General features: G+C 35.9%; 1 protein-coding gene across 2 annotated transcripts in view; it reads right to left on the minus strand.

Annotated features, from left to right (window-relative positions):
- Nucleotides 1-23,829, minus strand: part of LOC131164712 (aspartate--tRNA ligase, chloroplastic/mitochondrial) — a 68,160-nt gene that overhangs the window by 13,529 nt on the left and 30,802 nt on the right. The window contains exons 6-13 of one of the 2 annotated variants that reach the window (XM_058122130.1): nt 23,377-23,468; nt 23,011-23,131; nt 10,639-10,761; nt 4,815-5,010; nt 4,540-4,727; nt 4,373-4,444; nt 3,615-3,713; nt 3,439-3,519 (exon numbers count right to left, since the gene is read on the minus strand). In XM_058122130.1, the coding sequence (XP_057978113.1) occupies nt 3,439-3,519; nt 3,615-3,713; nt 4,373-4,444; nt 4,540-4,727; nt 4,815-5,010; nt 10,639-10,761; nt 23,011-23,131; nt 23,377-23,468 (972 nt within the window). The remainder of the gene's footprint in view (nt 1-3,438; nt 3,520-3,614; nt 3,714-4,372; nt 4,445-4,539; nt 4,728-4,814; nt 5,011-10,638; nt 10,762-23,010; nt 23,132-23,376; nt 23,469-23,829) is intronic. The other variant, XM_058122131.1, reaches the window with a different exon arrangement.

Genomic DNA, 23,829 nt, shown 5'->3' on the forward strand with positions numbered 1-23,829 from the left:
AGAGTAATTAATGTGTCTAGCAAGTTGGTGTCTTTATTATTTGTGTCTCCCATGCTTGTATGGGAATTGTTAGTCGTTTAATGTCTTTGTCCCCCCATACTAGCTAAGCTTATTAATGCCTTGTCCCCCCATGCTAGCAATATATATACCCCTTCATTGTAAGAACTATGTAGAGAGAGAGAGAGAGAGAAAGTATTGATATTGAATTAAAGGGTATTTCCTTTGTGAAGCTTGTTAAGCTTTGTCCAATCCTTGTGATTGTGTAGTGAGAGGCTACGTCCTCAGAGATCAGGTGGTGAGAGACCACTATTCTATCCAGCGACTCCATCCCTATCCCACTCTCACGACCTCCACCCAAATACACCCACATGGCCAGCACCTTCATATCCCCACACGGCCACCATCACTCCATTGCATTGCTGCATTCGTTGGTATTTCAAAGCTTGTACGAAGAACTTAAGGCGTGAACTAACTTGTGTAAAATATCATCAAGTCATCCATTGTATTATTGGTAAATTCAGCACTTATTTGAACCCTCATTTTATATTGAAGCCTTTGCTGGAAATCTGAAATTTTATATTTATTAAGCCTTTGCATCCATAGACTTCAATATTTCAGCTTGCTAGCTTGAAATCAATTGGGGAATATTGCTGTGCTAAGCTTAGAATTTAATTCCTGGAACATTGAAATTGCATCTTTCCGCATTTAACTTAATATCTTTTTGAAAGAATCAATTGGGACACCTTTTAAAAATCCTAGAACATGTGAAATGTCCTCTGATTTAATGTGATTAATGGAATACTTAATTTCAAGCGTCTTGAGTGTGTATGCTTGCTTGTGAGGGTTGAAATTGGTAGGACTAGGTCACCCCATCCCGTCCTACATCACCACCACTATTGAAACACCAATGCACTAATTTACTAAAGGATTTAACTTTAACACAAAAATATAATTTTTGTGACGACCATCTCCAATCTAAGATTGAAGGACTTGCCTCCAATTTGGACTGATTTTCAAAGAAGACCCTCCCTGATAATGATTGGAAAACATCACCATGATTTGGAGAGAGAGAGAGAGAGAGAGAGAGAGAGAGTTCTAGAGCTACACATTCATTTTTCCATGGCCCTTACCAACTAATTTTGGACCATAATTTGATAACTAAATCCAACGAAAAGCTTAAGTTGAGAAGAAAAAATAAATAACAAAAATCTAGCATACCTCCTAATATTGAACCATGATTCGACAACCTAAGCCTATGCGCAAGGTTTAAGTCAAGCAAACTATGGGGATTCAACTCATACATAATTAAACAAAATAAAACTAGAACTGTTAGATTACCACTTTACCTAAAAGCTTAAATTGTTAGGTTGTAGGACAACAATGTATATCAAGATTTAACACACCCCTACACATGCAGCCTGATAGCACGTGGAGAGATAAACACACGACAAATAGCACCCATGATAAGGAACACAATAATTTTTTTAACTACCACACAGTAAACGCGGGCAACAAGACTAGAACTCAAGACCTCCTGGCAACCAGCTCTGATACCATGATAGATTACCACTTTATCTAAAAGCTTAAGCTGTTAGGTTGTGGGCCAACAATGTATATCAAGTTTTAACAAAAACATTAGTCCTAAAAAAACTCAACAAAAGCCTAGGTTTCTAATATCCCTTTTCCAATTCATAGTTCAAAAGCCTATGTTAAGAAAGAGCCAAAATCATCCATGGAATCACATGCATCAACCAAAAAATATTTCCATCATACACTACGTCATGCAAAATAAGAACTTTCCTCAAAAAATAAATTCTAACACAAAAGTATGGATTAGTGCTGGTGGATTGCATTAGGAATAATCATCTTAACTAGAGGATTAAACCCATGGTAATCCACAATCTCAATGAGGAAGATCACCAATCCACTGCAATCGATAGCAGCACAAACAGCAATGATGTAATCATAACAAACTAAATTAATTCCTAGAGCATGTTCCACCCATTATCAAAAGAAATTACCCAAACCCCATTAAACACATGTAGCAAATTAATTTATGAACATAATCAAAATAATAAATCCATTTGAGTTACTATTCTTATAGTTGTACGAATGACCTCGTAATTGTGGTAGTAGCACTTGGTTAGAGAACTAGGCAATTGTTGGCTAAGATTTGAGATCCCGCTAAAAGGAATGCCATAACTGTCTTTCTTATAGGCATTTGGGGGTGCAAACCAAGAACCGAGATTAAACCTTGCAGTCTTTCTAATAACTAATATTTGAGGTTAAGCCTTGATTCAATGCTAAGGGTGTTCCACCTAAACGTGATTAAAATAAGGAAATATTCTCTCCAAGCATGGAGGTAAAACTAAGTGTATCTTGCCCTTCCCAAACTCCAGCATGGGAACCTTGGGCACTCAGTGTTACATCCTATTCTAATAACTCATAAGAAAAACTGTCAAAAAGTATTAATTCATAGGGTTAAGCGACCACCTGATCTAAAAGCGTACGCTTCTAGGTTGTAGGCCAACAACATATATCTAGCCTTCCCAATGCACCATTTATGCAACCTGATTAGATGTGGAGAGGTAAACAAATTGTAGGATGAAGCAATTTATGAGTCTATGACTAAAATTTAAAATTCATTCTAATTATGGTCAACTATAAGAATAGAAATAATGTGGATTGGAATCCATTAAATAGGATTAATAAAATAAATTCATCTCTTTTTGCAATGTTTCCAAATAGGTTTGGGCATAATCATTCCTAACACTGCTTTTGGGAGCATGGATTTTAAAGTTTGGATTTAGACTAGGATGTTTGGACAAATTTCAATACAATTTTATATTGCATCTTATCCAAATTTAATACAAGTCCAAATCCAAGGCTTCTCGGGTAAGTGTCAATAACCATCAGCCTGTTTCCAAAGGGAGGTCATCCTGTCTCCAAACATATGATCTGAACGATTATTCAGAACAGAAAGTTAATTTACCCTATTACACTATTAAACCCAAAAAAAGGGATTGATTTACTTCAGAAGAGTCAACACCCAAAAAAAGATGTTAAACGTTCTGTTACAAAGGATGTGATATAGAGACTAGTTAAAATTTAAGGAAGCATGCAACACCCAGACAGTAGCCATAACAACATTCCAAAGCAAGCAAACATAATCAGAACCCATCCATATCATCCCATTATTTCCAATGCCAAGAATATTCTTGATCCATAAAAGCCATGAAAATCCAGACAACATTATTCATAAGAGGAAGATCAGTTAACTTCACAACCTAAAAACAAGGTAAATATAAACCACAATAACTAGACACCAACATGATACTCTCCAAGTTAAAAATTAAGCATGCAACACCCAAAAGAATAGCCATAACAGCATCACAAAGCAAGCCTAAACAGTATGCAATAGGTTAAGGAGCTTCTCACCTCAACAGGAGATATGCCCACAAGTTCCAAAACCTTTTCTTGGACCTCACGCTTATAAATTCTCAAACTTCCTCCACCAATCTGCTAGCGCCACAGAATAGATGCACACTCTCCTTATAAGTGGATATTAGAAGAAGTTTTAGAATTCCAGATACCAGAAATAAAACATAAAATACCTCAATTCCGTTGTAAACCAAGTCATAAGCTAGAGCACGAGCAGAGGAAAGATCTCCCATATCTTCAGGGTTGGGAGCAGTGAATGGGTGATGCAAGGCCTGCAAAACAACTGCGACTTCAAAACCATGAAATAAAACTTAGATTTGTTTTCTACAGCTAGGTGAGAAAAAATCCTCATCTAGTGACTGAAAAACAATCATGCTATAACCATAGACTGCTGCTTGAACTTCAAAACTAGTTATCAAATTATAATTAGTTACAATTATGCAAAACATTCTTCAAGGCCCTTGTCTTTTTTACAAACCTTGGGGGAGGTGAGTGTCTTTTGCCCTAAAAAAAATGACTTGGTTTTCCCAGGAATAAATTAAAAAAAAAAAAAAATACAAAACTACAGTTGTAACAAACATGAAACATGAGAGAAAACCACCAGCACTTTCCATCCATGCAAACAGAGGCATAATAGTTAATAGGACAATTTCGGAAAATGTGATAATGGTAAAATATCTATCCTTAGCAGAGTCAATGGAATAGTTCAACTTAACAACACTAAAATTTTGACAATACAACACTGCACCTGGCCACCCCACCCCCACACCCTAAAAAACTGTACATGTGTGTGTGAACACAAATGAAAAGTAAAGAAAAATTACAATCAAATGTAATTCCATTAAAATAAGATGACTACTTAAGTGTTTTCCATGAAATAAATGATCCTTTTTTAACTTGAACTACAAGAGGCATAGGACATGAGACACACCTCAAGCCTCTGCTCGGAACTGTTCCACTCAAACATTGGAAAATCAGTTACCCATAGAACTGAATGCCTGGACTAAATATCCAACATTTAGAACCAAATGATATTAGAGAGTTTAGGAGACAATTACTATAAATGATTTGAAACTAAAAATTGGCTTACAAACTTACATGGTCAACCAAATCCAGATCATGGGCTACAAATACCCTAAGTCGATCCAAAGTTCTATTAACCAAAGTATGGTGACCCACTCCAAATAAGATAAGATCACCCGGTCCCGCAAAGCACCGTCTCAGCAACAGATCTTTCTTTGTTGCATCAATACTTGATACTAATGCAGGAATCCCTTCAATTTCCTCTAAAAAAAAAAAATCTAAAATGATCAGCATTCACCTGTGTACGCATAAAAAAACGTTCACAAGATTCTTTATATTGTCAATTTTACCATTGTCTAAGACCTTCAGGAAAGGCAACCCCTTTGCACCAGACTTAATTGCTTCATTGTAAATATCTCCTTTCTTGAGCGCCGTGTTCGAATATCTTTTTGCACCTGAAGGCACACATAAAGCTTTAATTATTCCCCCATTTGCCAAGGCATCTGCAAAAACCTTGAAAGGGGACTCTTGAAAAACATCAGATACCTGCAGTTCCATTGAATATATTTCAAAACAATGCCTAGGAAAAAATATATATACATATATATACACATATATAGATATATATATATATACACACGTATATCAAAAATAATAATAAATAATAAATAAATAAGAAAAATGAAAAAAGTAGAAAAGAAAAAAAGGAAAATCAAATTACTCTAGTAGAAAAGAAAAAAAGGAAAATCAAATTACTCTCTTCATTAGGTAATTGTACATTAGTTCAGACAACGAATGAAACTTGCTGTTTGAGAAAAGCTGGATCAAGAGAGCAACCTCACATTCAAGAATGAGTGCATCAACCATTTGAACTACAGGATATAGATAAAGCCCCACTAACATGAACTTTCTTTTACAAAAGAAATATATTAGGAAGAGTAAAGTTACAGCCTAGGAGAGGACAATAGATCCTCTAAAAAAAAAAAAAAAAAGATACAATAGAAGCCTAACAAATACTAAATAAGTAAAACCCTCTTCAAACCCTTCCCATTGTAGTCAACAGAGCACTGTGAATTTGCTAATTCACAATGATCTTTTTTCCAATTTACATTTACCGCTATCCAAATGAACTTCATTCCCTCCAGGATCAGCCAACCAGAATCCCATTTTATCCATTAGCTGTAAACCTTCAACATCCTTTGCACTAACCTCCCTCACAGGGGTGTGTAAAATCCCATCCGCACATTGATTACTCATCAGCAACTCTTCACCCAAACTATCCTCCTAAAAAATCAGAACACCCTCCAAACCATCAGCAGAATCACATGAGAAATACCACCAAGTCAGAAGAATCAGAGACATTTCCAAAATGTTCGCAGCTGTACCTCTTTTTAAGTGCTTACTCACCCACATATTAGAATTCATTTGATAACTAACAAGAGTTCTTACATAGCCGCTCCTGACTTGGTGTGTGTCTGATGTGTATACACCTTGGTATCACTGGCCTAGGACGCACGAACATTCCTGGAGGGGCTGAGTGTCAATACACATGTAAGCAACTCTTCACCCAAACTATCCTCCTAAAAAATCAGAACACCCTCCAAACCATCAGCAGAGGAATCACATGAGAAATATCCCCAAGTCAGAAGAATCACAGACATTTCCAAAATGTTCGCAACTGTACCTCTTTTTAAGTGCTTACTCACCCACATATTAGAATTCATTTTATAACTAACAAGAGTTCTTATTAGAATTCATTTGATAACTAACCAGAGCCATTTGAGTGTTGGGCCTGTTCTAAACTGGACTGTCTGGCAACTAAACAACTCCTTTCAAATCCAATAGCTGGCCCAGACCAAAACAGTCGTCAAACACCCACCACGCCCACTCCACCTTAGCCAACTATATTGCACTTGCAGCACCAAACAAAACCCTAGCTGCCTCTTCTGCACTTGCAGCCACAAACAAAACCCTAGCCACCTCTGTCATATAGCCTCCATACAAGGATGATTAGCTGCCACATAATTGTGGGCAATCAAAACAGATGTGCAGAAAATAAGTACACAACCTGGCAACAGCCAGAAGCATATGCAGGCACAAACACGGAATAGGATATTGGGTGATCAAACATCAAACCAGCAACTGATACAAGATTTCCGGAAATCAATCATGAACAAACCCAGCATCATAACAGCAACATCCCACCACAGCCAATTAGATAAAACAACTTAATAGCACCAGCAGCCTACCAGAAACAGTATGCAACTCCTTTCAAATCAGCAGATCACCATGAACCAATTCACACACAAGATGCACACAGCTGAGAAAAGAAGGGTAAGAAACGCAAACAACTCTCAAACCATAAAAGAAATTTCTAATTTAAGAGTAGGTGAAGGAGAGGAAGGCAGAGAAGAAAATAAAAGGCTACAATGAAGTCAGATTAATATGTTTAGAGAAGTGTAGTGCTCTGTTACCATAGCATAAATCAGAGAGGAGAAGAAGTACTAAGGGAGAAAGTCATACATGAGAGAGATGGAGAGAGAATATTAGCCAAAGAAGAATCACTCTCCCTGTCTGAGACCAGCTGCAGTCCTATATATATATAGATAGGACAACAATGCCCCCGAACATATAATAGAAATACAATCCTATGCTAAAACTAACACTGCTCTAGCATTATTTTCTATCAATGACACAGAAACGTGACCAGTAGCATTCAATATTACAAGCAGGAAGGATAACAAAATACATAACAAGCTCAGATTTCACGAGGATTTTTTTTTTTTGGATAAGAAAATTTTTTATTAAAGAACAAGCAAGGTACAAAAAGAGGACAACTTGTCATTCAAAAAGCAAAGACAACAACCAAAAAATTACAAAAGAGCTGCCTTCCAAACCCTTCGAAGGTCAAACATAGACAAACCCCATATAAATCTGAGCAAATGGGCCCATAGAGATGCCAATAAGACAACAATATCCCATAACAGGCTAGGAGGGGTTGTGCAATCCTGGAAGGTTCTCGCATTCCTCTCTATCCAGATCAACACCATAAAATACAACCCTTCATCCCTGTTCCAAAATCCCAATGGTTCGTAAGCAAGAAATCTCCCACATTCCAAGGTGAAGTTCATTTCATTGGACTTGAGCCCATATCGGGACTGAGAGATGTGTAGGATTTTCTTTGATTTCACAAAGGATTTTAAAATCCTTCTGACCAATTTCACAAGAAAGCAGGATTTCCACAGCTACTATCATTGGCACTACCCCACTACTATGACCATCATTGTCTACCCATTACAGTCACCACGGCCATCACCCCACCAGCACCAGCTACTCCATCACCCCACTTTTGTCAATGACACAAAAATGACCAGTAATAATATTGCAAGCAGAAGGATAACCAAATACATAGCAAGCAGAGTTTCCACCAGGGATATTAAAATCCTTCTAGCCAATTTTAGCAGAAAACGGGATTCCTACAGTCACTACCTTTGCCATTACCCCCCACTACAATGACCATCATTGTCTGCTTTTCACAATCACAATCTCCATACCTCGTCAGCACCAGCAACACCATCACCACACCAGCACCAGCAACTCCATCACCCCAACATAAGCATCATCTGACCCTGCCATAATCAACATTTCCACCCATGGTTTTAAATAATAGCCGCGACCGTTATGTAACACCGTTACATAACGATTTTATACTGATACTGTTACACACCAAAAACTAGGTGGGAAGAAAAATCAAGATTGTAGCGGCCATTACAGATTGTGACTGTTACATAAAGGCTGCTACAGCCATTATGTAACCGCTACAGGACTGTTACACCAAAAAATTATTTTATTTTTTACTTTTTCTTCTCTCCCCCCCCCCCCTTTCATAAATCATTCTCAATATACTATGTGGCGAGAGGGGAAAAAAGATTATACTGAGGATGATAACGACACAAAATTTACTATTTCTTAAAATACTCACAAGAGATGCATTAATTAACAATTTGAAAATGCTAACTTGTTAGGAAAATATTTTCTTTTGATAATATTAGTAATTTAATATTTATGTTCTATATTTTTCAACTTCAACCTTCTTTCTTTTCTAGTTAATATATATTTGTATTAGTTGTATGTCTTGTGTGTCTAATAGATTAATGGAGTGTATAATTTATTTTGTTTTCTTAATTATTTTAGCACAAAGAAGAATTTTTCACACATTAGAACAATGAGAACTATAAATACGCACATACATGTAATTGTTCTATCAATGGTGGTTTAAAACAAATGTAAACTTCTTGCCCTTACAAACAACTTAGTTGAACTAAAGGACACAAAATACACTAAAACTCTTTCGAAGAAGGGTTAAAAGCATAAAATATGCAAGTACATTAATATGCACAAGGTTGTGCGTGCCTGAAAAAAATTCACAGCCTTTACACCCGCTTCCCGTTATGTAACATCCGCTACTCCCGCCTCCCATTACACCCATTACCGTTACGTTATGCTACCCTCTACCGCAATTTAAAACCATGTTTCCACCACTTTACGTCTTTACCAGCCCAAATACTGTGCCACCACTGCGACCACCATTAATACCTTACACCCACCGCCACCATTTGTCTCCTTTATAACAACCATCTTCACCAATTTAGTACCTCCAATCACCACCTCCACCATCATATCAACAAGGCAACGACATTATATTACCATCACCACCACCACCACCTTGTCGCTACTACTGCCAAATCCACCATTAGCATGTTGTTGCCATCACCACCACTGCCCTTTCATCAGCACACTATCCTAACCTCCATCATTCTCATAACACCAAAATATTGCTGCAACTATCACCCTTACCACCACTATTAGCTCATCACTCCTGCCTCCACTCCATGACCACAAACAGATTTGAAATCTCAAGTTATTCAGAATTATATCCAAACAAAAGACTTCAATTAATAAGCAACAGAAAAAAATTCACTAAGAGGACCAAGAGGGTCCAAGTGCAAACCAAAGATAAGGAATTTACATGGAAAAAGCATCAACAAAATCAATGCCAGTCAGGCTACTGACAAAATGCCGCCCACAGTACCAAAAATGCAAAAGTTTAAACCATGCCTCTTTTCCAGCATTAAGAGGAATATATACACCTTCAAAAGCCCCACAGTTCCTTTTCCCTCCATATTAATCAAAAATTAGTAAGAGGGATCAACTCTACAACTCCTCCAGCCCACAGCTCCCCCAAGCAAGACCCTGCTGCCATCTATTGCATACCAACACAGCCAAAGAAGAGTCTCACAGATTTCTTGTCCAGTTGCAACCAACCAGAAGGTAATGGACTGTCTCCACCTTATTCTTGTGCCAGATGTATCTATTGCAAGCACTATTTTCCTCCTTTGGCAGCTTCTCAAGCATCAAAATCTTATTCCTAACAGCTTCCCAAGCAAAGAAAGAGACCTTATCCAGACCACTAATCTTCCAAGTGGCCCTTCAAGGAAACAGATTTCTTTCGTAGTCACAGTACCCTTAATTAATGATCCTAAAAAAATATTAACTTCAAAATAGCCATTTTTTTAATATTTTTCCATTTCACTCCATCAACCCCCCTGCAACATCAATAATATCACATATAAACATTCAAAGAATTTTAAAAATAAAAATCCAGCTCCCAATTGTGGGCCCTCTTCAAGAAGGAAACATCCCATATTACCCTTTTTGAAACATACATACAGGAACTCACCAGAGCATTCATTAGTTTAGCCAACATAAACATTTCCCTGGGAATCAACAGGCCAGACATCATGCCAAAGAAACCAACCCCCAAAAAAATGCTTCTTACATCCTGCTCCTGGAATTTTAAGGTGCCTTATTGTAAAATATTTCAAACTTTTTAAATCAGACATCCAACTGTAAATTATCATGCCATCCTGCATAAGATTGGCCCTTCAATATATGGTTTTAAATTCCATAATATTGATTTAAATTGCATAACTTGAAAAACATATTATAGCAGTTCAACTATGGTGTGCCTTGATGAAATCCTTTAGGTTGTGAAGTAACTACAGAAATATCAACGAAAAGAATTGCTTTTGGGATCATAAAATTACTACACTTATAGAGCATGAAATTCCTGCCGAAGGAAATAGAAAATGAAGAAGTAAAAGAGATTAGTACATCTTTTAACTCAAGATCAAATCGAACATCTGGCCTGTCTGAACCATATCTGCTCATTGCTTCAGCATAAGTCAGTCTTGGGAAAGGGATTGGCAGCTGAATACCTTTGATTTCTAGAAAAACCTAAAAAATAAATATATAGCGATCAATTTTTGAAAGATGCAGATACTATGATAAGTGTCAAATCAAGTTAATAACCTAAGGCATTGATATCATGTAAGTATGTAACTAAATAACCATTCACCTAGAGTAACTTATGGAGCCCACATAGTGCATCGCTGTTAAAGATGCAAGATGCACTGAGCTGTACATGGAGCCTAGCCATGAGGCAAGAGATGAAGGTGCGTGCCTCGCAAAGATGAGGTGCACATTTATCAAAATTGCTCCTTAAATTCCCTGTGTAATGGATTCTTGACTTGTAAAAACATCGGAATTTAATATTTGAATTTTAAAAACCAAAATATTCAATACTAGAACACAAATGCATAGAAACTACTACCTAGTAATTTCCAAGCATAGTTCAACGTAATACACAAGTTACTGTTAGCCAAGCCTTCAGAATCTGTTTAAATCCCAAAATTCAAGGAACATTCAACCATGGATACAACAGGGCAAAATTTTATTTGAAAAAAAAAAAACATCAAAAAAATAGGATAAAGAGATGGCTGTGAAAATAAACAAGAAAATAAACCGAAGAAATTGGGATTAACGCAGCCCTGACAAAGAGCAGCAGTGTCTAAAGAAGAAATTGAAGAAGAATAAGAAGGGGAGAAGATAGGCCCACACTGGAACTACATTAAAAATAAGTACTTATTTCAAAACCTACTTTAAATAAGCACCTACATAAAAAAAATACTGTTTGGCCCGCACCCAGTAAGTACTCATTGCAAAAAGTACTCTTTCAAAACTACATTTTTTTTAGCAAAAACAAGTACTTTTTGAGAAGTAACCAGGTCTAACTTCTCGCTACTAATAAACAGTTACTGTTCATAGGTGGTGCAAACTTGTGTATTTAAACCATTGAAGGCAATGATGATCATTTTATTAATCAATAATTAATGATAATTTATAAAACAATATTAAATAATAACATTATATATATAAATTGATAACAATACTATTTTGTAAATAACAATCATACACTCTTTTTTAATCGAAAATATTAAATGTGCGATTTAAAAATGTTAAATTAAGATACGTTCTACTTAGTTTGTGTTGAATAATAGGGTAAAATGGAAGACCTTGCCTCAATGATAGGTCTCTCCCTCTAATAATGTATGTCAAGTATAATACCAATGACCATAATACCCTTACTAACTCACACTTATTAAAATAACTCTAATACATAATAATAATGCTTTTTTAATGACTAAATAACCACTAACACTCCCCCTCAATCTAGAGCATATATATCATATGCTCCTAGCTTGTTACAAATGGATTTCACACGAGCACCTCCCAAGGTTTTAGTGAATAAATCAGCAAGCTGAAACTCAGACTTCACATAAGTGGTTGTAATGAGCTTCTGTACAAGTCTCCAAATAAAGTGGCAATCAACTTCAATGTGTTTTGTCTGCTCATGGAAGACCAATTTGGAGGCAATATGAATAGCAGTCCGATTGTTACACATTAACTCCATAGGCTGAGAATGTGGAAAACCTAGTTCTTTCAACATGTTCTTCAACCAAACAAGTTCACATGTAGTATGCGCCATAGCCCTATACTCTAACTCAACACTTGAGTTGGCCACCACAGTTTGTTTCAAACTTTTCCAAGACACAAATTACCACCAATAAAGATACTGTAGCTGATTGTGGATCTTCGGTCGGAAGGTGACCCAACCCACTCTACATCTATATATCCCTAAATGTGAGTGTGGCCCCAATCCTAATATAAGAAACCTCTCCCTAGTGCACCTTTGAGATATCTCACACTGCATCTCAGTGACTTGTTCTCAAGGAATCGAGAAACTGACTCACAACACTGGTTGTGAAGGGTATATCTAATCAAGTGGCTGTAAGATAATTCAACTTTCCAACAAGTCTCCAATACCATCCTTGGTAAGGCAACAAATCACCCATATCTGGTAGTAACTTACTGTATTAACAAGTCTTGTGAAGGATTCATGGATGTATTAACAAGTTTGGATCCTAATAGCCATGTCTCATCTAAAAGATCAAGAACATACTTCCTCTGAGACAAGATAGTTCCTATACAAAATCTCGATACTTCTATACCCAAGTCGTACTTCAATGGTCCCAAATCCTTTGTCTAAAACTTTGTCTGCAGGAAATGATTTAGGCTTTGAATACCTTGATCATCATCACAAGTAATCACAATATCATCCACATACACTATAAGCATAATCCTTCCGAATGGAGTAAGGCGATAAAATATACTGCACATAATTAAAGGTCAAACTCAAGTATTACAGTACTGAAGCAACCAAATCATGCCCTTGGTGACTGTTTTAAACCATATAGTGACTTCTTGAATCGACACGCTAAGCCTAACTCCCCCTAAGCAACTAACCCAGCTCGTTGCTCCATACAGACCTCCTCCTGAAGATCACCATGCAGGAAAGCATTCTTCACATCTAACTAGTGTACAGGCCAAAGATAAGTGATGGCTAAGGAGATGAACAAACGTACTAAGGGGAGTTTGGCTACAGCGGAGAACGTGTCTAAATAATCTAGGCTATACACCTTAGTGTATCCCTTAGCAACAAGGTAGGCCTTCAATCGAGCCAAGGAACCATTTGGATTAACCTTCACAGTGTACACCCAATGACAACCAACCATTGACTTATCAGGAAGAAGACATATTAAATCCCAAGTATCATTATCTTGGAAAGCAAGCATCTCTTTTATCATTGTTTTCCTCAAAACCAAAACGGGACAAGCTTTATAAATAAATATTGGTAGAGCAATAGAAGACAAAGTACTAACAAGGCAATAATATGAGAGTGACAAGAATCATAACAAACAGAATTAGAGAATGGATGTTCGGTAAAACTACGTCTACCTTTTCGAACAACAATATGCGGATCAACATCTTGGGAAATAGGATCATCCGATGAGGGAAATAAAGGCATAGAAGTGGAAAGCTTGAGGAGGCTCTCCTCCCGTGAGTCGCCGTGTGCATGCCTACAAATTGGGATGATCCAAGCGACGAGAAGGACTCAAACTAGATGAAATTGTTAAGAGGATTGGGCCCAGATATAAAGTTAAGATCTTGAAGACAAGGCAAAGGAAGGGACTCATTAAGTTCAATAGAACTCGAAAGAAATCATAGTATGGTGTAGACTCAAAAAAGGTGACATTAGTGGAGACAAAGAATCGATTTAAAGTAGGGCTATAACATCAAAATCCCTTGTGAGTATAGGAACACACTAGAAAAAATGCATTTATTAGTGGATCCAACTTATCCGTTCTTGGAGTTAACTGATGGACAAAAGACAACCAAATATGTGAGAAGGAAGTGAGAACAAAGGAGCCTTAAGGAAGATAACTAAATATAGTATTTTACCACCAAGGACAGAGGATGGTATTTTACTAATGGGAGAGCAAGCAGTGAGAGCATGGCATCACTTCAAAAACCTTTGACGACATTCATTTGATACAATAGGGTACGAGTAAATTAGAGAATATGTCTGTTTTTCCGTTCTGCAACTCCATTTTGTTGTGGAGTGTGGGCACAAGACTGATTGATCATACAAGAATTAGTCATATAGATACTAAATTGGGTCTAAAGTACTCCTTAGGATTTTCACTATGAAGTATCTTGACTGCCATATCAACCTAAGTCTTTATTTAAGATCAGAAGACACAAAAGATATTAAACAACTCAAAACTATCTTTCATTAAATACAACCAAGTCATTATAGAATAGTCGTTGACAAATGTAACTAAGTACCGAAACCCCAATTTTGACATGACACGACTCGGATCCCAAACATCAGATGGACGAGCATGAAAGGACTATCTACCCGTTTGTTGACTCGAGAATCAAAGGGAACATGATGATGTTTTGCCAACTAACAAGACACGCACTCAAGACCAAGGTCTAAAATTTTGATTTTGACTCAAATTTTGAAGCTCCAAAAGCATGGAAATTTTGACAAAAATTGATGTCAATTACAATTTCAATTTGGAAAAACAATGGAATAAGTAGTAAAACATGAAATTCTTTTATGACACTATAGAAATGACTAATAGACGTAATAATATAAGTTTTAGGACAAATGTATTACAACGTAAATGCATCTATGTTGTGTATAAGGTGGGAAATTTGTAATATAATTTGTTGATCAAACATATTTGTAAGATAATGAACATTACACATATTTAGTTTATACAAATTAAATTCTTAAATCATTTAAATATTATTTATTATACAAATAATGATAATTTAGACATGAATGGTTAGATAAAAAAAAAATTGTTGCAAGTTTTTTTTTTCATACAATTTCAAAAGCCCTTCTAATGATCTATTGGTTTCAATGACAAAATAAAATAAATAAATAAATAATTTCACTTCGTTCCTAAATCACTTAATTAAATTCCAAAGAAGTTTCATTCTATAGTTGAAATTTCAACAAGTTTCAATATAGTTTTGAGATTTCAAAAAATTTTGAATGATTTATTAAAATTTCAACAAAAAATATGTAAAAAAAAAATCGAGTGCCATTTCAATTTTGAAGTTGCGAAAATCGGAAATTTCGACCGAAATTTCGACAATTTCATGGAAATTTAAGACCATGCTCAAGACTAGACACATATTTCAAGGTAGGAACTAGCAATTTAATTTGTCCAAGGACGGATGGCCAAGGCAACAATGAAATTTCAAGCAGTGTAGCAGCAGTTGTGCAGGCAATGGGAGAAGAAAGAGACTCAAAGTAGTGGAGTCCACAAGCCTCACGTCCTGTACCAATTGTCTTCCTCGTCTTCGGATCCTGAATAATCACAAAATCAGGGAAGAACGTTATAGTGCAATTTAGTGCCTTTGCAAGCTTACTAACATAAGATTAAAAGGAGACTTGGGAATGTATAAAACAGAAGAAAGAGAGATGGAAGGAGTAAGATTTATTGTTCCTATCCCTTTAACTGTAGTTGTGGACCCATTAGCAAGGGTAACTTGAGGTAGACTTTTAGGATATTGGAGGGCAGAAAAGAAGTTGGTTACACCTGGAACATGGTTAGTAGCAGTAGAGTTGATAATCCAAGGACTAGTGGGAGAGATACCAAATGACATACAAACTATAGGATTACCTTTCTAAGCAAAAGGTGCAATGTAATGAGATGCTTGTTGGGATGTTTGATATTGTAGGAACCTTGAATACTCTTCCTCTGAGATAGTTATAGTACGTTGTTCACTTGAACAAATGCTTGACGATGGAAGCACACTTTTGGGTTTGAGGACGCCATCCCAACACACAGACAACCTTGATGCAGCAGCAATCAGAAATACACAGCAAACAAAATGCTCTTATGATTCCAAAAAGTGAACTTCTGTCTAAAACAACCACAAGTGAACTTTCAAACCAACGAACCAAACACAAACGAGTCAACCGTTGATTCAACCACGAACGAGTCACCAAAAATTGGACATAGCACTGCCACAACCCTACAAAATCAATGTACAAATGCTGCCACTGCACCAAGAGACTTAAACAACTGGACATAGCACTACCACAACCCTCTAAAATCAATGTATAAATGCTGCCCCTGCTCCAAGAGACTTAAACACATCCCAATAAACCAACATTCAGCTCTAACAATACCAAACAGCCTCTACACAGTAGTACATCTGAAGTACACAGTGAACAACATCCACCGGGAATTCATGGACACCATCCCAACACACAACATTCGACAACCGGAGCAAACCACAAGCACACAACGAACAAGAAAGATAAAAAACAAATCAAGAACACAGAAATATCACTGTTTCAGGCCTCAATGAACTCTATAATTATTGACCAACAGCTTCAGGCATTAGCAAGCAATCATTCCCGGAATGTCACACATGAACAACTAAAAAAGGTTGTACCTTTGGACAAACAAATGACAAACTTGGTATTATGGTGTGGGGAAGGATTCAAAGCATTGGGGAGGAAATTGGAGGAAAATGGCTGCTCCAAACTGTCACGCACTGGCATGTAGGGTTGGCACTGCCGGGTTTCTGCTGGTGTGTGGGGGCACATTGAGGATCTTCTGGCTATGAAATTTTGAGAGCTGGCAGATCAGCAGGTTTTGTGGCTTGCTATGGAGTTAGTTTTGCAAAATATGAGGTATATCTTGATGTGTCGAATAGGACAGCAGCACCCAGGATTTTTCTGGCAACTGCTGAAGCTGCTCCTGGACTTTGGTGATGCTGATGACCCTTCTACTGCAGCAGGTTGCATGGTATTATGATGTTTAGGGTTTGATTTAGCAGCGGTCATGCAATTAGGTTTTAGGCTGGATTTTTGTTAACCAGAAAATATTTAAAATGTTAATTAACAATGTTAATTCTAAAATTTTAATTAAAAGGTTAATCAATTTGTTAGTGAGACTATATTTACAGTTTTAAGTAAAAAAATAATTAAAATAAATATTAATTAGAAATTTTAATTAAAATAAATATTAATTAGAAATTCTAATTAAAATTTTAATATTAGACATAGGCTAAATTTTTATTAAAAATTGCTAACTAAAAAAAATAATTAGTTTTATAATTAGATAACATTATAATCTCAATTAAAAATGTTAATTAACAAATATATTAATTAATCTGTTAATTAGAAAATATTAATTAAAATTGTTAACACGATAATTAGAAAACATTTAAAATTTAAATTAGAATTTTTAATTAAAAATTTTAATTGAAAATGTCAATTACTTTGTTAATTAGACAACATTGAAAATGTCAATTAAAGATGTTACTTAACATAAGTATTAATTATTTTTTTATTTTAAAATATTTACAGAATCAATTATAAATATTAAATAGAAAATATTAATCAAAAATGTTAACATCATTTAATAATTACATATTATTTCTTATATGTCATAATATATTTATTAGATGTTGAAATGTAATAGTATTATTCACATGATAATAGTATATATTCACACAATACTGATAATAAAAGTGAGTATCTAAACAATACTTATAATCACTACTTTTTTATACACAACCAAACAGTACTCATAACTTTCAGCATTTTTTTAATTCAGTACATCTAATAAATACTTTTCCAGGTAAGTACTTTTTTTCAGAAAAGGAGTTTTTCATAAGTGGTTCCAAACAATCCCTCAGGATTTTGGTCAATTAAAAAGAAGATGGACAGACCCGATTTCATGAGAAGAGACCTGATCTGATCCATAATTTGGTCGGTGATTTCATAACCTCATGACGGCTATCAATCAAGAGAGAAGAACCTCAAGAGATGTTGCACTTTACTAAAAGCTCTTACTCATGATGACATTTTTTATAACGTATAACAAAGCAGAAGGCTCAGATTAAAAGAATACAAAGAAAAAGTCAAGAACGAATGACAGTTGCCCCAGAGTGGCTCTTGCGTATTGCAATGCCTCAACCCATATGAGGCACAGAGGAAATCACCTCTGTGTGCCTCACGCCTAGGCACGCCTGAAGCACACCCTCTCACTTCAATGACATGGGGAAAATTTTTCTCTCTCAAACTGTCATTTGAACAAAGCCAGTCTGCTTCACAGGAAAATTCATTATAACACCATAATTAGAAACCTGAGAAGCCAAACCATAGCCAGCTCGACAAGCCTCGAGCAACTGCGTTGCACTCTGCTTAAGTAAACTTTACAACACATTTATAATCAACATAAAAACCACCAATTGATATACTAAGCATACTAATTCAAACTGCAATAGGGCATTGTCAATTTTGACTACAAAAAATTTTTAATATCAACATAAAAACCACCAATTGACTATGAAAAATTTTAAAACCTTAATCCAGTCCTATCCAGCAACATTTTAACAATTAACCTTGACAAGACAAGCCAAACCCAAACCCAAAATTACAATTCAAACTGAGTTTGATCTATCAGGCATACAATTGACTCAAACAAAGCCTGAACCTAACTTATGTCACAAGCCTGAGCTGAGCTATGCAAAACATTTGTTTGTCCTGGGAAATAAAGCAATTAATCAATAAGAGACTTGTAAGGGGGCTGAGGAATAATCAACACTTCATAGCTTCACATGAATTGATTAATAACGCATTGGCATTGTAGAATTGTTGGCATGAATAACAACGAGAAGCCTTAAGTCCAACTACATGAGGTCAGCTACATGAATACTTTTCAGGCAATTCACCCAAGCAAGAGCATCTTCCTCTGCTGAGAGCTATTGAATCCTTGCTCACTATCTCATTCCAAGTTATTTTAGGTCTACCACTACCTCTTTTCATGCCAAAAACAATAACTCACTCCTCACAGGTGCCCTATTAGGCATGTGTTTCAAATGCCCAAACCATCTAAGTCACCCCCATGGTCTTAAATTTCCACAAAATTGTCGAAATTTCCAATTTTCGTCTTCAAAATTGAAATGGTAGTCGATTTCTGTCTTACATAATTTCCATCAAAATCTCAACAAATCATCCAAAAAATTATCGAAATCTCAAAATTTTGACACTTGCCGAAATTTTAACTATAGAATGACACAAGGGTTTTTTTGGGATTCTTAGTGGGATAGTTGGAGGGGTCTGCAGGATCAAGTCATAGAATCGGATAGAGAATCGTAAGATTCAACTTTCAATGTAAAATAAATATTAAAAATTTATATATGTGGATCTTTATGACAAGTCTTGGGACTAAAAACTTGGTTAGTAACTTAGTAAGTTAAAAATACAATAAAAAGTTCAAACAATAAAAAGAAGAAAAAGAAGAAGAGCAAGAAAAGGAGATGAAGAAGGAGAAAAACAGTGCTCGCTATTGAGTCTTTTCAAGAAGCAAAAAATTTGCTTCAAAGCATACCTCTGCAGCTCTGCTGGGCCAGCTGGCTTGGCTCTTTTCTTGGCTGCTGCTGATCAAACAAGAACTCTGTGTTGAAGAGGACTGATGTGCTCTTGTCGAACACCAAAGAAGGAAGAGGGCTGAGGACTGAGGACTGAGTTTTTGTTGAACCCCAGGAATTCTGGTTGTTGAACACCAAAGAACTGCTGGTCAAACAGCAAGACTGCTAGCAGCTGCTGATCAAATAGCAGTCACCAGATGGAGGGCTCTCTGGCCATCAAACAGGAGATAAATTCAGGTGCTGGTTGCTGAATTTCAATGAGTGGAGGGCTGAGGTATCGAACTACAGGGAAGTCAGGTGCAGATTCCTCTGAATCTGTTCACTGATGGGAGGCTGGGAGCCATTTTGCCCCAGCTTTCGAAGACTTTGAACCAAACATAAACCTTTTGGGGCCTTTGAAGGAATAAAAACATGTATTGGGCCACATTATTGAAGCCCAAAAAGGAAAAAAAAAATCCCAATCCAGGTAACAGAGTAGGATCTGTACAATTCTACATATGATTCTACAATTCCGATTCTACGATTCTACTTGATTCCGATTTTTGTTGCGGCTTGGATCGTTTGGGTGAATCTAGGTCGTAGAATCATACAATCCTACAATCCATATCACTATTTTAATAACCATAGAATGAAATTTTCTCATAATTCAAATGAGAGATTTAGGAGTGAAGTGAAATTTCTCTCTTAAAATATTGTATTCTCTTATCAAAACAAAAGATTATTACGAGAGCTTTTGAAATCATATGAAAAAATAAACTTACAACAACATTTTATTTAACCATTCATGTCTAAATTATCATCATTTTTATAATAAATAATATTTAAATTCATATAAACTTACAACAACATTTTATTTAACAATTCATATCTAAATTATCATTATTTGTATAATAAATAATATTTAAATGATTTATGAATTTCTTGTATTAACTGAATATTTTTAATGCACATTATCTTACAAATATGTTTGATACACATTATATTACAACTGTTCCACCTCATACACAACATAGATGTATTTAACTTGTAATATATTAGTCCTAGAACTTACATTAATAAGTCTATTAATCATTTCTAAGGTTTCATAAAAGAATTCCATCTTGTCTTCTACTGGAGCTGTGCCTAGTTTATTGTGTATATGCTCGTTCTTAATTTACTTTTTAATGTTATAACACTCAACCACCTTAACATTCCATTTCGACAACTTTTACTTTTTGTACAAAAGTTGGCATTAACATGCATGAATGCATACATGTCTACAATTACACAATGGCGTCAAGGTTTAGGACATCCCAAGGATCATGCAAGCACTTTTACGTATTCTTCTTTGAAAATAATATTGTTAAATTATTATTGTACATATCATCATATATGGAACACTTCTTATACTTCGTTATTCATTTTTAAGTCTCATTAATCACCTCCTTAGTGATGATTACACTTGATCAAGCATTACCCAAAACTCCATCTTCTCAAGAGCAAACAGATTGTGTTTCAACGGATTGGGAGAAGCACTTTGATAATGCCTCCTTGTTGGTGCTCTGCCACCCTATTTTGATTTTTTGCAATGGTTTGAGAAGTGGAAAGAGATCATTTTGTTTTTAAACATCTGGTTAAGGTAGAAGATTTCTCCAGCCAAAATGGCCGGTGGAATGAGTCAAATATAAAAGGCTCCACAAGTTTTTTCCATTGGCTGAAATCTTCAAGAATGATTGAAAGTCCAGAACAGAGCAGGTTGGCAACACTTGGACCAAAAGAGTTCTTTCTTCTTTAACCAAATCATCTCTTTTGTTATCCCAAAAAAGAAAACACTTAGACCAAAAGAGAGGCTCACTCTCAAGATTTATTTGACCTGGACGCCAAAGAGATCCATTGAGGTCTTTCTAAGACAGACAATGAAAGGAGGCTATGATACAGATGCAGAACAAGGTTCTGCAGCCAACGAGAAATTAGAATAGAGGAAGGAAGGGAAAGAGAGCTCTACACATGAAATTACACATATATCCCTAAAAAAGCATGAATTACAAACAAGCCCCTACACTACACAAGTATTACAAACAACCCCAAATACACATAATCCTGTACTAATTAATACTGAACACATAATAAAATACTAACTAAACCAAAAAATTCTCAATCCAATTCTTCTTAATTACTCTCCAAGAAGGATCTTCCCAAGGCCTGGCTTCCTGCCCTACATCAAGTTAGCCCTCATGTCTCAACCCTGTGCCACAGTCAATTGTTCTAGAGAAGACATAGTTTTGGCATCGCTTTTAGTTATAGGTGCCCACTGGGGTCTAGAATAATTTGATTGTCACCTTGGATATCTCCATGAAGCCATGATCAGAAAGGGAGAGGATGATTGGGGTGGTTCCAAAACATACTAAGAATGGTGATTTTGATATTTCATCCAACTATATTGTTAATCATGATGGCCCTAAGCAGTCTTTCCTATAGTATTTGAGAGGCTTCCAGACAACAGACTTTGCCAATTGAAAACTCATTGAGAGAAAATATTAGTGCACAGATGTTTCCTCTGTAAGAGGCTGTGCAGTCTGTTAGCTCTGTTGAACATCTTCTTTTGCATTTTCCCTCTCACAGATCCCTTCGGGAACTGGCCTATGCTGTTTGATATCATTTGGGAACAAGCTGGTTCAGTCCATAATGAGTTTAGTGCTTGGAGAGAGGAAGAAGTAGCTAAGCAGCGGATATTTGATTGGGTGCCTTGTGCCATTATGTGATCCCTCGGCAGGAAAGGAACATTGGAGCTTTTGAAGGGATGGAATCTTCCTCTAACAAGATGAAAGAAGGTTAGTTCAAGACTTTACATTCTTTGTAGAAGCAAATCAAATGGAATCTTTAGATAATTTCTTGGATTTTTTTTTTTATGCGTTTTCATCTCAATTTCCTCTTTCTTCTATTGTGTTTCCATTGAATATGCCATGTGTACACAGGATGCACCCCTTGATGTCTTTTCAGAATAGCAATGTGGGACATAATCCTCTTTCATACTCATTTTAATAACCCCCTGATGTGGGATTCCATCCCAGGTTGTCAATTCACTTAAATCAAGAAATTTGTTAAAAACAGGGCATACAGCATAAAACATTAAATGTCACATTAGGGAATACGAATTTTGAGTAAGAATTTAGAGTATGAGTAGCAGTTTCCTTTCTGAATATGTCTCTTCATACTTGTCATCATAAATTGATTATTATACACAATCTCTTGGCTATCTTCATTTACTTCTATCCTGGTTATTTTGCTTATGTAAGGCATCATCCAAGCTTGCAGCCATTCATTTTCTTCTAACCAGGCACCAGATGTACTAACCTGTCTAATTAAATCTTCATTGAGCCTCAACATGTTATCCAGAGGAGTGAAAGCCAGCTCCATATCTAGCTGCGTGAACTCAGGTTGTCTATCTGCTCTTAGATCTTCATCTCGGAAACATCTGCAAACAAAGAAACACGAATTCAAACTTGTATCGTGACTTTGGTCATATCTCTTCTTGCAAAATGAAAATAGAAACTACAGTCATCACGTCTCACTTGCATTGTCTTGTTGAGTTGTTTATTTTTTTCCCTTTTTTTGTATTTTAGGATTAAATCATGTGAGTTTTATTTTATCAAAAAAAAAATCAAAACATGGCAGAAGTCAGCGCCCTAAATCTCAAACAGCTCATAGTCAGCAGCAAACCTTGCAATTTGATAATACTTATCAAAACCAGAGACCATCAGCATTTGCTTAAACAGTTGGGGACTTTGGGGCAAAGCGTAGAATGTTCCTGGCTTCAAAATAAACATTAGAGTGAATCAAAAAAGAAAGTATCATCAATTAACAAGTAGCTATAAAAAAAAATGAATAATAACAAAACTAAATAAATAAAAAATAAAAGCAATCGAGTGAATCAAAGTTGTCAGTCAATAAAGAAATTCACAAAGTATCCCCAATCAACAGTAGCTATACGAGATTAAAATCATGCTTCCTGCCAAAAAAATTTGCACATCCCTCCATCGTTGAGAAATAAACCCAACAGAAAAAGGCCAAACGGATAAATATAAATGCAACACACCTCAATCTCTTTAGTTATTCCATATCTCCTATAATTTGCCCTAATAGCACATATTCCTTATAATAGCCAACGTTTAT

This window comes from Malania oleifera, chromosome 9 (genome assembly GCF_029873635.1).
Source record: "Malania oleifera isolate guangnan ecotype guangnan chromosome 9, ASM2987363v1, whole genome shotgun sequence".
Lineage (NCBI taxonomy): Eukaryota > Viridiplantae > Streptophyta > Magnoliopsida > Santalales > Ximeniaceae > Malania > Malania oleifera.